This window comes from Phaenicophaeus curvirostris, chromosome 1, assembly GCF_032191515.1.
Source record: "Phaenicophaeus curvirostris isolate KB17595 chromosome 1, BPBGC_Pcur_1.0, whole genome shotgun sequence".
Lineage (NCBI taxonomy): Eukaryota > Metazoa > Chordata > Aves > Cuculiformes > Cuculidae > Phaenicophaeus > Phaenicophaeus curvirostris.
The window spans coordinates 179849152-179863987 of record NC_091392.1 but is presented as its reverse complement, the minus strand read 5'-3'; the positions used below and the strand labels follow the sequence as shown (position 1 = coordinate 179863987).

At 41.8% G+C, this 14836-nt stretch overlaps 1 protein-coding gene across 2 annotated transcripts in view; it reads left to right on the top strand.

Moving 5' to 3' along the window:
• CAB39L (calcium binding protein 39 like) overlaps positions 1 to 14836 on the top strand; it is a 65321-nt gene that overhangs the window by 13945 nt on the left and 36540 nt on the right. Inside the window, exons 1-2 of one of the 2 annotated variants that reach the window (XM_069881513.1) lie at positions 1371 to 1898; positions 11404 to 11552. In XM_069881513.1, coding sequence (XP_069737614.1) covers positions 11451 to 11552 — 102 coding nt within the window. In that variant the 5' untranslated portion in view covers positions 1371 to 1898; positions 11404 to 11450. Of the gene's footprint in view, positions 1 to 1370; positions 1899 to 11403; positions 11553 to 14836 lie in introns of those variants that run through there. The other variant, XM_069881522.1, reaches the window with a different exon arrangement.

The following is a 14836-nucleotide window of genomic DNA, read 5'->3' as shown; positions in this document are numbered from 1 at the left end:
CTGTGCTGGAGGAATGTCTTCCTACAGATTTGGAACAGAAATTACCAGTTGATGTCACTTGTGTCAGTGCTTTTGGGTGCAGCAGGAGCAACGCGAGTGCCTGTTCCCAGTACTGTTCAGGGCAGTCTGAAAACATGGGGCTGAGGTATCTGGGTGATCTGTTAGGTAAAGTGTAAGCACAATTAGCGTCATGCTTTGCAGATAAGTTGAGAGCACAGATCTCCTGATCAGAGGTTGCCTTGGCGCTTCCTGTGCAAATGCAGGAACAAAACCAGGGAGGTTAAGGGAGTGGGGACAACTTCTGATGCTGGGTGCACTGCTGATTCTTGGCTCTTCAAACTGAGGATTTGGGATTTTCCTGCTTGCCTTGGTTAGGAGCTGGGATCACTATCAAAGGATGTTAGCCCTTTAAAAGGTGGCTGTTTCATCTCTGCTCCTCAGAAATGAGGTTTCTTATGCTTTTCTTGGTTACCTCTAATGTAGAGCTGTGGACAACTACTGCAGGTGAGCACTAAATTAAGATCTGGTGGGACTGTAGTGCTGGTATGCGGCAGGGGCTGAGATAAACTCCCCAAGCAAACATTATAATGTACAGTATTATTTTTAATAATGTAGGACTTTGGCTGGGCTTTGCCCTGAGGAAGAGGGGATGGGAAATCTCCCACTGAGCTGGTAAGCTCAGCATAAATACATGCTGGGCTCTCATCCTTGCCAGGGCTTGGCTGAGATCCGGGAGAGGATGGGATTTAAATCCCATCCTGCAGTGCCCGCGGTGGCTGGTAAAGCATCCTTCTTTCCAATGCCTTAGGCAGCTGGGGAAGAGGGCTGGGGTGAGGCACTCAGTTCCCTGTGGGAATATGTGGCGCTTGCTGAGCAATAGCTGCTGAGAGTGAAGAGGCAAGCATTAAAAATTCCTTTAGCTGCATTTTGTTGTATTTGTGTGCTTGATAGCTGGTAGCACTTATTTCAGGATGTTTTAATGCTATGATTATTTTTCCTCCGCCTTTGAAAAAATAGTTTAGGCTAATACATTTCTTCAGTGCAATTTAAATTTTGCTCGGAGCATCCTGCACTGATTCCCCTGCCTCCCCTCAGCATTATTGTGGAAGAGTGTTATCATCTTTACATTATAATGTATCGTCAGGCAGGAGGTGGCTTAACTTCAGCTTCTCCGGACAGGGTTTTGCTGAATGACGTTGATTTTATTATTGTCTTGTTAAAACAACCCACTGTTGGGCTCCTCATTTGCATTCTCAGCAGGATGGCAAGGTGAATAATTTAATTCCAGCAGCCTCTGCCATGTGATGGTGCGAGGACCCGTCAGCGATGCCTCCCCTGCACTGACAGACTTCGGAGGGGAATGGAAACTTACTGAAGTGATGCGAAATCGTTGCATCTCCTCCCTTAACCCTAGAGAAACCTCTTGGCGGAGCAATCACTTCTTCCTTTCCTTTTCCATGCGCTCCTCTGACGTGGAGTTTGAGGGAGGGGTTGAGCCTGCGAGCGAGATGAGCTGAGGGATTGGGAAGCGGGTAGGGCAGTGGGGAAAAATGCACACCCAGGCATGGAGCTAGTTGGAGCAGGAACGACAAGAAGGAGTCCGACAGCGGGGAGTGGAAATTTACAGCTGCTTGTGAGCGCCTGTGCATGTTCAAGCAATCCTTTCTGCTAACGCTTTTCCAGAGGCTGACGGTTGCTCGGCAGACGAAGAGCGGGAGGCTGAGTCGCAGAATCCCTTGTCTCTGCCACGTGTCGATAATTGGCAAAAGGCAGAATTAAATGGAAGGTAACTGAAGGCGACTGCCGGCGGTTGGGCTGTGGGAAGGCGGCAGAGCTGTCTTCAGCACCTGGCCATGGGGCTGCCCAGGGCTGCCTAGGAGCCCTCACTTTTCCACGCAGTAAGTGTCAGCTGGGGCGATGTCCTCTCAGTGACAGAAAGTTAAAGGATTTAATAAAACTTTCATTTTTTTCCAGGTAGCACCAGCCTTGTAATAAACCATTTGTCTGCTTCTGCTCGATAGTTACGCTGTTAGCTTTTTATGGCTTTGTAAACTGTGTTACCAGGAGTGGCTTTTTAAAGCAGGCAACCCTAAACAATACTCCTTCTGTTACATAAGGCGCTGGCTCCACGACCAAGCGATCTGTGTCCATGGAATATCTCTGGAAATGGCTTTATTTACAGTGCAGTTTCCAAAAATAAAATATCTGCAATATATCATTTCTCTTGCTCCTCTTCACTGACTGCCTGCAGCTGCGGACTGGCTCTTGAGATGCAGAGGAATGAGAGTGGGAAATGGTTAGAGATGAAGGGAAGATGAGCACACGAGTGAACTGTCACGGGAAACAGCGTATGTAAATTAACTGTCTCGTTATCGGCAGTCAATAGGTCTTGTCAGCATGAAATGCTAATTCTGTGAAACGGGCTGTTCCTGAATTCATTCTCAGGGAGAACTTTCATTGAGCTTAAGGGAAGCTTTTCTTCTGAGCAAAGTCTCTTTCTTGGGCTAATATTAGTAGTAAAGTGAAATTACTGCTATAGCAAATTATTTTAATGCATACTGAAGCTATTGAAAGTTACATATCGGGCTTGCTAGAGGCATGGTCAAGTGAATACTGTGTGGAGAGCTAACTTTCAGTAATACTGAACAGAACCCAAAAATAGTATTAATGATCTTTGCTAGTGGCTCTGCCTATATTATTTAAATTATATTGCCATTTTCTGTAATTTCTGCAGATATTATTACCACTTGAAATGGAAATTGCTACTACAGGAAATTTAACTTAGTTTCCCTTTTACTTAAGTAAGTGAAAAGCAGTTAAGAGCTGTAACCTTAGAATTGTGTGTACTTCAGAGACGTTAATTAAGAGACCTCTTTCTGCATGACTGAGCTTGTGGGAGCTCTGCTGTGGACTACAGTTAATCATAGAACTGATTTCTTAATTCTTCTAGGTTCGAAAGGCCTCCATGGGGACAAATGGAAATAGGCATCCCAAATATTCCTGACTCATTGATCCTGCATATTTTGTAGCTGTAAAATCTGCTGGATTCTTATCTTTCTAGTTTTATTCAACTACTTCTAGTTTGTTAGCATGAGTGGGAGCATCTCTGTATCTGCTGGTATGAGTATGGTGCTACAGGAAGCCATTTCTTCATGGATTTAGAATCTGAATGGTATCCGCTGTTGCAGTGTACAAATATTATTTTACAATAAATATTTTTAACAGTAATAGATGTGGTAGCACAGGACTTGCAGCAATAAAAGGGCACTAGGCAGTGGAGTCAAACGTTCAATAAGTTTTTAGCTTGAATTCTGGCATTCATTGGTACAAATGTCGTCTGCGCTCTTTACCCCACTCGGGATACTTATATTCACAAGCTCTGGGTTTGGCTGCTGAACACCTGAGCTGTAGCAGCGGCTCCAGCAGCCTTGTCTCTCTACTGTCCTTCCATCCCCTTCTTCCCCTCTTGTGCTGGTACCACTTTTTGTAAGACAAACCAGTGTGACCTTTTCTTTCCCCACCAGGCTATTTTTTATTAACCTGGGTCTGTTCCCTGACCTGGTTCACCACGTGTCTGGCTCACCATGTGTCCCTGCAAACAGCTGTTGCCCTCCAACAGAGGCTGTAGGGGTATGAACAGATGCAGAGCAGGGTGGCAGCATTGTGGAACAAAATGTTTATCCAACCCTGGCCTCCGTGACCAGATAGCTATTCTGTGTTTCATTTTATCCCCCATGTTTGCTGAGAGACTATATAGGCTTTTTGGATTCTACTGAATGGGCATTCAGACAATTAAAAATAGAATTATTAATTTATTTGAGTGCTGCCATAGAGCTACACCACAGGACTTGAGGGGAGCATGACAATGAATGCCTTTATTTTTCACTGAAAGGGTCATGGGGCACTGGAACAGGCTGCCCATGGAGGTGGTTGAGCCTCCATCCCTAGAGGTATTTAAAAAATGGGTAGATGAGGTAGTTAAGGATGTGGTTTAGTGGCAGATAGGTATGGTTGGACTGGATGATCTCAGAGGTCTTTTCCAACCTGGTGATTCTATGATCCTATGATTATTATTCTCGTTCTGTAGAGGTGGTCAGATTAAGGGCAGATCTGCCTCGTTATTTTCCATGTCTGATCTTCAGGGTGCTTGCATCTGTTAAAAACAGGTGTTTGTGGCGATGGTTGGCATTACTGCAATGTTTTGTGTGTTCAGGCGAAGTTTCAATCATGCAACAAGTAGCCAACAACAGGTTGTACTATGAGTAAATTCTTGAGGTTTTGGAGTAGTTGCCAAGCAGTGGCAGCATTCATTTACCGTAACCATAAAACTGTCCTCTGCTATTAATCTTTTGTCTCATTTGCAGTGTACTTTCCAAAATCTGCAATTCTTTGAAGTTTTGCAGAGAAGTTGCTTATTGTCTAGCCTGGATTCCTTCTGCGTACCGAATGAAACATGGTTTGTGTGAGGGGGGTGCAGATTTTGATTTCGATATCTCCAGGTGGTCAGGTGGCTTTCATCCTCTTGTTTGAGTATGTGACTCTGTAATTGCAGTAATTTACCCAAATATTGCAGGAGGAAGAAATGAGGGAATAAGTAATCTCTTTTATTATGAAGAAAATGTGCTCATACAGATCTAAAACATATGAGTCTTGGGCACACTGGGGTGAATGGAATAATGAAGGTCTTTTTTTCCATTAAAAAAGCTCTCACGCAAGATGAGTTAGATGAGTTACTGAAATGTTTTGATTCTGATCAATAAGTTGATGAAGGTTAGGAACTAAGACAGGACAGAAGGAAATTTTTCACCCATTCATTTTTGAAGAGCAAATGGCTTGTCTGCAGGAAAGTCTGTGAAGGGTGCATGGATGGACCCACATGCTCTCTCCCATTCTTGCCTTTGTGGGCAGGAGGAAGCATTTGTTACCAAGCTGCTTAACTGACTCACTTCATAGTGGGATGGGCTGGTGACTAGAGTGATGTTGCCATCTGCATTTTCCCATCTTCATGCTTACAAGCTCAGCTGCGCTGTAATCTTTTCAGAAAGTATATTTTTAAGAGCAAAGAAATTGTGGAGGATGGCTATAATCAGAGCTAGATCTCTTATTCCACTTTATAGTTCATTAAACAGCTCAAACGGCACTAATATTTTTTAGCTCATTGCCTTCATGATCAGATAAACTGGCAGAAGAGGTATTTTGAAGACAGATAAATTACAAGCTTTGGTGTCAAATGATCTAGGTTTCATTCCAGACAGTCACTGATTTTTTTGGTGTGGCCTTGGGTAAGTCTTCTCATCATCTGTGCTTCAGCTTCTCCCTTTGCAGAGGGGGCAAAGTAACAGCAGGTATATAGGGTTCTTTGGAAGTGTGTTTTCCATCTTGGTTAAATGTTTGCAGAGCTGGAGAGTGTTATGTTACCATTGACATGCTTCTGAAAACCTTAATACTCACATCTTGGATGTCTCATCCACCCCTGGATTCATTTCATTGCTTTAGTCTGTGTGATTTTTTTTCTTCTGACTTGAACAGAAATAGCCAAACATTTAGAAAATGGTGCTTTAAAATTGCCTTTCGGTGTTTCTCTCACCTCCCTAAAATAAAATCAGTGCCATTTTTTTCTCCCAAACAATCAAATATGTTCCTTGAAAGAATTTTTTGTAAAAGTAGAGCTCATAAAATGTGCTGGACTCTCCAGCTCTGGCAGCTGAAATGTCCTTTTCATACAGGTGACAACTGCAGGTGTTGGGAATCACTGTTCCTCCTACAGCACTGCTGGGATGTTCCCCTGGTGACCAGGAGAGACAATCTCCAAGGCCGGGAGAGTCAGTCTGGTGAAATACAACTGTTTCTTGCCTCAGTCTCATAAGCTCCTCACAAAAGCACCAGTGAAATAACATCACAACTAAATGTTTGCAAAGTTGGCCGTTCCCGCATTACAAACTCAGGAGTGTCCACAGTACATTTCTGATGTTCTAAAAACATAACCATTACATGGAAAAAGTTTTCCTAGAAAGTAGCAAAGAAAGGGGCTTATTCATCCCTGTCCCTTGCTGCCAGACACCGGTGTCAAAAATTATGAACAAGTGCTCTGTAATGTGCAGGGTATAGCAGGTCATTTCAAAATCTCAAAGCTCCAATGTTTGGAAACCTTTACATGTTCAGCTTAAGTTTATTCATCATCAGGATATAGCCATTTGCTACTGAATAAATAAAGTGTTGTTATTTGAGCTGAAATAACTTCTTGCGCTTCCCTGTATTTGTCTTCTAACCTTACCAAGGGGAACACTCCTAGTCACCTAAGGATGCTGATCTTCCCATTTTTCTGGCCAGACTAGGATCGATCTCTGCATCTGGTCTAATTTCTATTACTCTTACTTGATTGCGGGTGTTCAGGATTGTGTACAATGCTCTGTATGAAGTTCTGTTGAGACTTTGTACGAAGATAAGCATATGTTTATATTTCCACTTGGTTACTTTCTTAATTCATCCCAGATTTGTGTCTGTCTTTCTCCTGTATCTAAAATACCCATGTAGTTACTGGGTATCTGTCCTTGTCATTTCTCATGGTTAGTCTTCAGCTTGATGCAAACATTTGTATAATCGTAGAATGGTTTGGGTTGGAACAGACCTTTAAAGGTATAGAGTCCAACCCCCCTGTAGTGAGCAGGGACATCTGCAACCAGATCAGGTTTCTCAGAGCCCCATCCCACCTGACTTTGAATGTTTCCAGGGTGAGGCATCTACAGCCTTTCTGTCTCTTCTCCTGTTCAGCATTGTCCAAGTGAAAGGTCTTACACCTTGCTTGGGGCAATCTGCGGTTTCAATACAGGATGGAAGATGATGTGATTGAGAGCAGCACTGAGGAGAAGGACTCAGGGTTGCTGATTGATGAGAAGCTCGATGTGAGCCAGCAATGTGTGCTCACAGCCCAAAAGGCCACCCATATCCTAGGCTGCATCAAAAGAAGCGTGGCCAGCAGGTCGAGGGAGGTGATTCTGCCCCTCTATTCCTCTCTTGTGAGAACTCACCTGGAGTATTGTGTCCAGTTCTGGAATCCTCAGCATAAGAAGGATATGAAGCTGTTGGAATGGGTCCAGAGGAGGACTACAAGGATGCTTCAAGGGCTGGAGCACCTCCCATACGAGGACAGGCTGAGATAGTTGTGTTTGTTCAGCCTGGAGAAGAGAAGGCTCTGAGGAGACCTTATAGTGACCTCCCAGTACCTGAAGGGGCTACGAGAAAGCTGGGGAGGGGCTGTTTACAAAGGCTTGTAGTGATAGGGGCAATGGATGAGGGGCAATGGGTATAAACTGGGGAGGGGCAGATTTAGACTAGCCATAAGGAGGAAGTTCTTCATGATGAGGGTAATGAAGCACTGGCACAGGTTGCCCAGGGAAGCTGTGGCTGCCCCATCCCTGGAGGTGTTCAAGGCCAGGTTGGATGGACCTTGGGCAGCCTGGGCTGGTGGGAGGTGTCCCTGACCATGGCAGCGGGGTTGGAACCAGATGATCTTTAAGGTGGTTTCCAACCCAAACTATTCTATGATTCTATGAAACTTGCCACTCTTAAATTTTATCTCCTTTTTATTATCTCAGTCCTTAAGGCCATTTGTTTTCTCAGGTAATGATATCCCAGTCCTCTTCTGTCTTGATAATGTCTTCCTTCTTTTGAGTCAATGCAATTTTGGAGTAGGCTCTTAATTCCCATGCCTCTCTAAATAAAACTCTGTCTCCAAATTGCTCTTACATTCTCAGGTGATCAGTCTCCCTTTACATGGTAATTTTTCTTCAACTGATATATTTTCTATTATATTCAGTTGAGTGTATTTCCATTTCAGATGCATGTGTTTTACAGTGTTTTCTCTGTCTGAAAATATATGAAGAAGGGATTGTGGTAAGAGCTACCTTTGGTAAGTCTATGTTACATTCTTTTCAATTGTCACTTATCTTTATATTTCAGTTATTTTTAGACTCGTTTCTTGATGAAATGAAGCTTATGTGGTCGTAATATCCATCTCTCATCCTAATTCTCCTCATATGGTAACTTCTGAACTTACTGGCTGATTTCAAGTGAACTTGACAGAGGGCTAGAAGCCTGGAAAATACCAGGTTCCAAAGAACTAACTGAAAATAGGTGATGAAAGGAATAGGGAATTTAAACCAAAATTAGTGCCTGTACTGAAGAGAAGATCTTCCAAGTAAAACTTAGGAAGCAGAGAGCTTATAGAAGAAGGAGAACAGGGCAGAAATGCATCAGCTGTGTTAAAAGATTTAGCAAGAGCTTATGCTTTCTTTGATGCTAGAGAATCCAATCATGAAGAGCACAGCTGGAGGAGAGGAGTCCTTGCTTTGCCGTGTGCCTTATAGAATAGCTGGCCATAAGACTCAGGAGTACAACTGCCCAATCTCAGGAAAGTGACTTCTCATCCGTTTTATTCTACTTGTAATTGTGAATAGCATGTGCTCCCTAGGAGAAGCAAAAGGACGCATAACCTGCCGCTACCAGGGTGTGTTTTCTGAAGTGATGGATCATCTTTGTCCAGATGTTGATGGGTTAAAAACTGTTTCCTGGAAGGGAATGAAACCAAAAGTTTTCTTCAGTGCACATCTGAGGCTCTTGCCCTTTTTCTCTGTCTTCCTCTGTTTGCATATAGCAGATGCTTTGCTTTGTATGTAAGACTAATAAATGAAGTGAAGCAGAGACTTGGCTCTGTTCGGTGGAGGGATGAACTGAATGGTCTCTTGAGTCCCTTCCTGCCCCATTATCAGTGATTTTGCTATTTTGCTGTTGCGATTAGTACGCTGGTCTTTATATGAAGTGAAGAGAAATGGTATTTTATCACTGAGTAGCACTGTGGTGGCTGATGGTGAGACTGGAACTGTAACATGGAAAAGTGCTAGCTTGGCTATTGGAGTTTTATGACAAAATTAGTGATTGCTTAAATACAGGCACCATACTTTATACAGGTCTCTAAGTTACTTTTGGGGAGGAGAATGTATTTGTAATTCATAGTTAACATTTCAGTTAGAGGTGTGGACTTCATTTTTTTAAAGTCTCGGAACCTCCAGCTCATGAGTACTGCAACTTAAAAATCAAATTATCTCCTTTGCTTTTCCTTGTGTGAAGGCTTCTGAAAGGGGAAGATGAAGGGATACCTTCAGCAGTCTGAATAAACCTACCCCACCTTGCATGAAACTACTTCTCTGAAATGCAACATGCCTATTAAGCTCCTGCTCTCAGACTCTCTGTTTTGCATCTTCACAGCCTCTTGCATTGTCTTCCTGGATAATGAAAACATACAGAATCAGGTCCTTCTTGAAGTGTGTGGTGACTTACTAGTCTTCTAATTGCAGCATGTGCAGGACAGGGTGCTTCTCACTTGCTGTCAGCATTTAAACAAATTTATTGTATGATACTGGCATCCCAGTCTTTTGCAGTGCTTGTATGTAGCTGAATGTGCCCAAACGAGGTAGTCATTAGCATATTCAGTCTTCAGTCTTGCATGTTGGCAAGTTGAGGTGTGAATCTGCTCTGTTGGTGCTTGGATGGTGCTGCCAAAGCCTGCAGTTGTGATCTTAATGAGAATAGGACTCTGCAGCTGAGAGCTCAGCCAAGGAGTGGAGGTTATGTACCCAAAATGCAGAAATAAAAATAAGCTTAAACTGAACTGCAAGGAGATTGCAAATGGAAATCTAAAAGGAGGAAGCTTTCAGACGCTGAACATGAAAATATTCCAGTAAAACTGACCTAGCAACAAATGAGAAGCTATATACAAATTCACCTACTCTGGACATTGTAAAGGAAATTTTGGTTTAATTAAGACTTTTAAAAGTATTTCCTGTGTGTCATAGAAACTGTTCTTGTAAAGATAATCTGCAAAAATGTTTTAAAATGTTTTTAATAAGATGTCAGAACAGAGCCTGTATTTAATTCTTTTATTTATTATTATTTTTAAAGCACTTCTCAATGGTTTGAGTCTTTGTACTTGACTGTTTTTTATGTTGCTGTTTATAGTTGTTATAGAATTTATATCTAATCCTGGTATTAATTCCATAGGATGTCTGGGGATTCGTAACACATGGATGTATGACACAAATGGGGTCACACTTCCTGATGGATTGTGCAGCATGTCAGTAGTGACAACAAAGCATGTGGGATGGGGGAGCCTTTGGACAAATGGGAAAATGTTACACCATTCTGTTTTCTTCTTTATACTGTGTGTGTTGTGCTTATTTGATTCTCTCCTTTAAACCTCTTGTATAAAGATTTTCTTAAATTTTAAAAGTTGAAGAAGAATAAGGAGATTGAAATAGTTTGTGTATATATAACAACTAATCTTAACACTGTCTGTGGAGAGGGGTGGTGATTGTTGTCTTTGGTTGTGGAAAGAGATGAAAGTTTGAGATTATTTTTGCTTTTGTTTTTCTTTACCTCTTCTTCATTACTTTATAAATTGGAATGCAGCCCAAAGCAGTGCTGTGCTCTCCCTGGGAAGTGGTATTGCCTTAACTAGAATATATTCCCATCTATAGTCTGTCTATTGTCTTCAGTAGATCTTTGTATTGGACCCTCAGCAAAACCTGTGGGAATTTGTAACTTAATGTTATGTAGGATCAGAAACTAAGCTGCTTGGTTTCTTTCATATGTGAATACAGTGATGTGGTATTTGCCTTTCTAACCATGCAGAGGAAGAATGTTTTAAATTAAACAAACAAAACCCTTTTTGTTAAAATGCTCAGTCTTTCATTTAAAGGTCATGAAAACATTTGTGTCCGTATTTGGGCCTGATCCTCTGTTCCTTATTTAATCCAGACAGTGTTCTACAAAAGTGAGGTCTGACCCACAGATTCCTGAAGTTTGTTGGGCTTAGGGGACAGCTTAAACTGCTTCCTCTCAAGAAGCTTTAGGCTGAAAAAGAAAGGCAGCTGAAGAAGAAGGAGTGATGGTGGAGAAGCTGGGACCTTCTCTTGCGATGGATGCGCTAAACAAGGGATGATTTTTATACGCTGGTGTCTACTGTTAACCTGCATTGTGATGAAACCAGTGAAGTTGGGCAGAAGTCTCTATCAGAGATCTAGTGGAGCCTGCCAGATATGTGGGGTCCAAAAGATGTTGGTCGCGGGCACAGACTCTCTAGAGTGCTGACCTGTAGCTGAGGGGCTTTAGGAAACATCCAGCTGCTGTGCAGGTGCTGAATGGTTGCTTTCCGTGTCCTAATGGTGGCTTGTGAATCCTGGATGACCTTGTAGTAACTGAATGTGAGAACTTTCACTGCTCTGCTGGGTAGCTGAAGCAAGATACGGTGCCTGAAGCACCACCTTTTCTTGTTTATAATGTCTGTGTGTTTTTATTGCATTTTCCTATAAACCTTAAAAGCTATTTTTGTTTCTTGTTTGATTTAAGGCAGTCCTCTTCTATCCTGAAGGAAGAAATCCAAGTGAAGAAAAACCATGCCTTTGTTTAGTAAATCACACAAAAATCCTGCTGAGATTGTGAAAGTTCTGAAGGAAAACATGACCATATTGGAAAAACAAGAAAAAAAGACAGACAAGGTATGAGGCCGTGTTGTAGAAGACCAATAAGGTTTTTATGCTGGGGAAACACTAGAATAAAGGGAATTGTTCAAGTGTTTGTGCATGTAGAAGCTTTGTGCTTGAATGGTCCTGCTGAAATCGGGGAGCTTTTGCATAAATAAAGTACAGCAGATTTGGGGGGTCAAAAAGAAAATGTTGAGATCCAGGAACCTCAGCCAAAACAAAGGGTGATCTTGAAGAAGTAATGGATCTAACAAAACAGCTTGGAAGCCTAGTTGAAAACTGTTATACCATTGTTCTAGCAGGATGACAAATGAGACTGCCTGTTAATGTGTAGGTACTCACAGAGCAAAACTTACTTCTGATGAACATTGTTCACATGAAGCAGCAAACTGTATGTATCCAGATGTGTGTAAAAGAGATCTCACTCTTATCAATCCTGCCCAGTCTTCTGGGGCTAGGGCTTCCTAGATGAGCTGTGCTACTCATCTTCTAATTATAATGCTTGCTTTTTGTTAATACTATTACTCTCCTCTAACTCTGTGACACAGACCCGAGTTATTTTTGCCACTCTTCTGATGACCAGTTGAAAAGATACACCCCAGCATATAAAATGCTCCCAGTTAGGAATTTGTGCTTATATAAAACCAAATAATTTTTTTTTTTTTTTTGCATCTGAGACTTGGGACCTCTGTATTAATACTGGAGTAAGAGTATATGATTTTAATTAACAACAAACTAATTTTAGGTTAAAACTGAGTGTCCATGGAAACAGAAATAGCTGATAAGGGACATTAACCCTATGCAGCTGATGTTTCTGTGTGTATGTTGTGCTTTCCTTACCTTGTGCAGAAACCTACATGAAAAGAAACAAAAGGTAAGCCCAGAGCCCTTCACACCCTTAGTGAAATCCCCTTGAAACTTTTTGGTTCAAAGCAAGTAACTCAGAGTGTGTTAATTATGCAAGATCAGTCACACGGATTTCAGGGAGGCCTCTGGTATTTGATGTCTCATGCTGAAATACCTTCAGTTAACTGAAAAGCACTGACAATATTTGACTCTGAACTGAAACCTAAAATAAGTAACTAAATAAACCAACAGAGTCTGCCCTCGCCTGCTGCATTTATCCTTTGGAGCCTGATTAAAGAAGACATTCAAAGCAGAAGCTCTGAACTTGGGTTTCATTTCAATTTGCTTTGCAGCATGACTCCTCTGGGTTGCGGTTTTGAGGATTTCTGGTTTTGAGTTGGTTTGTTTATTTGAGTGTCAGTGACAAAGGAAGAGAAATGCAGACTTCTTAGAAAATCAAGAACTCAATGTAAATTTTTCATAGAAGTCAGAACAGCTGGTGTGTGTTTTTCCCACAAAGAAAAAGAAACAGGAGCATTCCCGCAGCATATTAGGATGGCAGCTTGCAGATGTAGTGACGATGCTTATTGTACAGGAGGAGGTTGGACTTTTTGTTTTTCTGCTGTACCTTATTGCTATGAGGTGGAGGCTTTTCCTGGGATGAACGTGGGTGATTGGAGGAGAGAGGGAGAGGGGACAAGGCAGTCGCTTCAGCAGCGAGTGAAGAAAGCAGCCTTTTTTGTGGCAGTATTTACACATACGCTTTACAGGGCTTATTGACTCAGGATTTTGTGCAGCATATGGGGCCTTTCTCCCTTCAGAAGGGAAGATGTGAGACTCCTCAGTAACACTACTTTTCATCTGAAGTGTTGAACTGAGCTGTCCTGAAATAAATACCCATTTGAGAAACCCGCCAGGTTCAAGGCACTGAGTTTAGGGAAGTAAATCAAAGGGAATATCTTTAGTATTGTGACAACAATAAACTTTAAAAAATGGCAGGAAAATTAACTCTTGCAAAACTAATCACCCCATCACATCTCGTATGATCTGTACAGGCTTATGGGCTTGGTAAAACAGTTTTTAAGTTGTTGTTTGCAGTTTGAATTAGTGAAGAAAAGGTGATGGGGAGACTTCCAATGGCACACAGGTTTTCAAAATGTACTCACTTAATAATACTAATGAATAACATTTTGTCTTTTCATGAGAATGCTTAGAGAAATTGAACTGAAAACAGAAGTAAAGAAAAACAAGCCACAGTGCTGAACTCTGTGCTTTTCAAAACCTGACAAGGTTTTTAAATTTATCTTTAATTTGATTGCCAAAGGGAGTTGAAATGTTGGCTCCTGCAAGAGCCAAAGACACTTGATATCCCAAAGCTGGTTTTGAACCCTCTGGGCCTATGAGCTGGAAGTCTGGGAATCAAGACTCTCTGATTTTTCAAATATTTCTGGCTCCTTGTCATCTTCCATGTGAACTGGAGAGGTGCCGTTTTGCTTCACCATAAAACTGAGGTTCCCAGAACTTCTGAGGTACGACTCACAGCATTCCTGATTTTACTCGCATACAGAATAGCTTCCAAGTAGAACTTGCCTCAGATGCTTACACAAAAAGGTTTATCCTGTGACAACTGAACTGTTATTGTAGTACAGCCAGTGTGGCATGTGGGCTGAGACAGCTGAAAGCTGCTAATACAGCCAGAATTGGCAGGGAAGTGTGGCAAAGCCTAAACTAACTGTCAGGCTAGCAGAGAACCTCCTTGTTTCCTTTCCCAGCTGAGAAATCATAAGTACAAGGTGAAGGTGCACTGGGCAGCTGGGGAGACGCAAGGTCAGGCAGGGAGAGGCTTGATGTTTTTAATACAATTTCGTGCAACTTTCTGCAGGAACCATCCGTGCCTCAGAGGGGCTGTTTTTTGGTAATGCAGAAATGATCTTTCCAACCAAACTATGGCAGTAGGCAGTTAGAGGGAGCTTTACAGCAGGTCAGCTAAGACTTTCTGAGTGATGAGAAGAAGGGGGAGGACACAACTTGGTAGATAGGTTGCAGAGAAGCCACTTGTAAGTATAAAAGCAGTTATACATCTTTTCCAAGACACATTTCCATGAGCGTACATAATATAGAGAAATTTTCACTCTTTCTTAATCATGCTTTTTGTTATTTGTAGAATAGGACCCAGTCAGAATTTGAACTCTATTTAGACTGTACTAGCATCTGTCTTCTTAGATAAGGATTGAATTTGACCCAGTTCTTCTATGTGTCTTTTTTTTTTTTTAAACCTATTAATGTGTATAGTGTTGCCATAATGCTTTTTAAACACTCTTAACTGAAAAATAGGCCAAGTCTGAATGTTTGGTTCTTATTTCTGTTTTATGGGTGGATTTTTATGTTTCTTTGTTTAGTTGCATGGATGTATGTGTGCTAAAAGCTTTGCCATTTTCTCAGCTACCTTCTGA